Here is a 1,559-nt window from a genome sequence, read left to right on the forward strand (position 1 = left end):
TTCTCTCACTGTCTAGTTGCACAGTGCTAGGCCAGCAGATTCAAGAGAAAAGAATACAGGCCTTCAGACTGCCAAGCAGGAGACACCAGTCTGCTGTACCTTAACTACTCCTGTGGGTTCAATAACTCCCTGGGATGATTCATACAAAGTCTCTATTTTACAGATTTATTATAACCAGAAAGGATACAAATGGACAGAGGTCTGAGAAGACAATTTCTACTGTCTCCAGAGGTGTGTGGTCTTCCAGCCTCCTCAGCCCATTTCACCTCTGAGAAGAGCTGCTCTTGCCATCCAGAAAGTCCCAGCTGCTTCCATGCTCCGAGTTTACATCTGTTTCATTTCACAGACATGAGTAGGGCCTGGCTGGGTAGGCATGACTGACTAAACCATTCTCCGCCCCCCTTGTGAGGTGAGTTGACCAGGAATAGCCTCTGTACAAATTTGCACAAATTCTATGTGCTGACTGGCAGTTTTGGATAATATAGTGATTTCAACTATCCAGGGGATGTCAAGGATTCTCTCTTAGGAATTAAGAATAAAGGCCAACTTATTTTAGGTAAAGTAATTAATTACCACACAGGAGGCATAAATGTTTAATCTTTTTTACTGGTATTTGATGAAAGTATACAGGAAGGTTGGGTTTTTATTCATTCATTGTTGCACAGTTTCCTCCCTCCACTCCCCGCTCCCCTGTCCGCTCTGCAATGCATGCCTTGTTCCAGAATGCTAACAGGCAGAAGTATTTAATGGCTACTGTTGATTGTGTGTGATTATCTCTGTACATTTTACTCCTGATCACCAAGAATTCTCAGGATTTTAAAAAACCTGTACTGCAAACATGTAAGGTGTTTATATATTAAAACAAAAGATCATAATAAATATTATTGTTGACAGTAAAATTCTAATGCTGTCATTGGAATTGGCAAAGTTGAAATGTAAGTTGTCATTTGTCAAACAATTCGCCCAAGGTATACAGATTTGGGATACTTCTCTTTAAGAGCCGGCCACTGAACAAGGAAGTAATCTGAGAGGTAATATAGAATCTTTCCGGACAGGGATAGAGTTTCCACTCGGCAAACACTTTCGACGTAGACAATGATCACTTTCTTTACTCCGAGTATCCCAAGGAGAAGGGCAGATACGCAGATAGGAACACATGTTCCTGGCCCGTTACATAACACCTTTCAAAGAAAAAAAAAGAGGTTGAAGGTCACATTAAAATTCAGAATACCAACCTAAATGAGTCATTTCCCATTAAAAAGCAGATTTCATGGAGTTGTACAATTTGATGGGTATGGAGAGAGAGGAAAATTGGAAGAATCTATTCTGGAAAACAATGCATTCAGACTTTTAAAATTAATAAAGTTTTAAAAAGAGCAGCTTTCAAAGAGTTTTAAAAATTATTTCAAGTTTTGCATTATTTCTTAAGTTGTTGTGGCTCACGCACTCATCTTCTGTGTCACTGAATTTAAACCAATTTGCTTCTCTGCAACTGGGCAGCCTCTGTGGGTGATGGGAGGTGCCCAGGACAGTGCCTGGTGTGCATCAGCACTCAGTGA

At 40.3% G+C, this 1,559-nt stretch overlaps 1 protein-coding gene across 1 annotated transcript in view; it reads right to left on the minus strand.

Annotated features, from left to right (window-relative positions):
* Positions 1–950: 950 nt before the first annotated feature.
* Positions 951–1,559, minus strand: part of ALG14 (ALG14, UDP-N-acetylglucosaminyltransferase subunit) — a 187,482-nt gene continuing 186,873 nt past the window's right edge. Inside the window, exon 5 of the mRNA XM_006882491.1 lies at positions 951–1,181. Within this exon, the coding sequence (XP_006882553.1) occupies positions 951–1,181 (231 nt within the window). The remainder of the gene's footprint in view (positions 1,182–1,559) is intronic.

This window comes from Elephantulus edwardii, unplaced genomic scaffold (assembly GCF_000299155.1).
Source record: "Elephantulus edwardii isolate Elephantulus edwardi_28Jun2011 unplaced genomic scaffold, EleEdw1.0 scaffold00020, whole genome shotgun sequence".
Classification (NCBI taxonomy): Eukaryota; Metazoa; Chordata; class Mammalia; order Macroscelidea; family Macroscelididae; genus Elephantulus; species Elephantulus edwardii.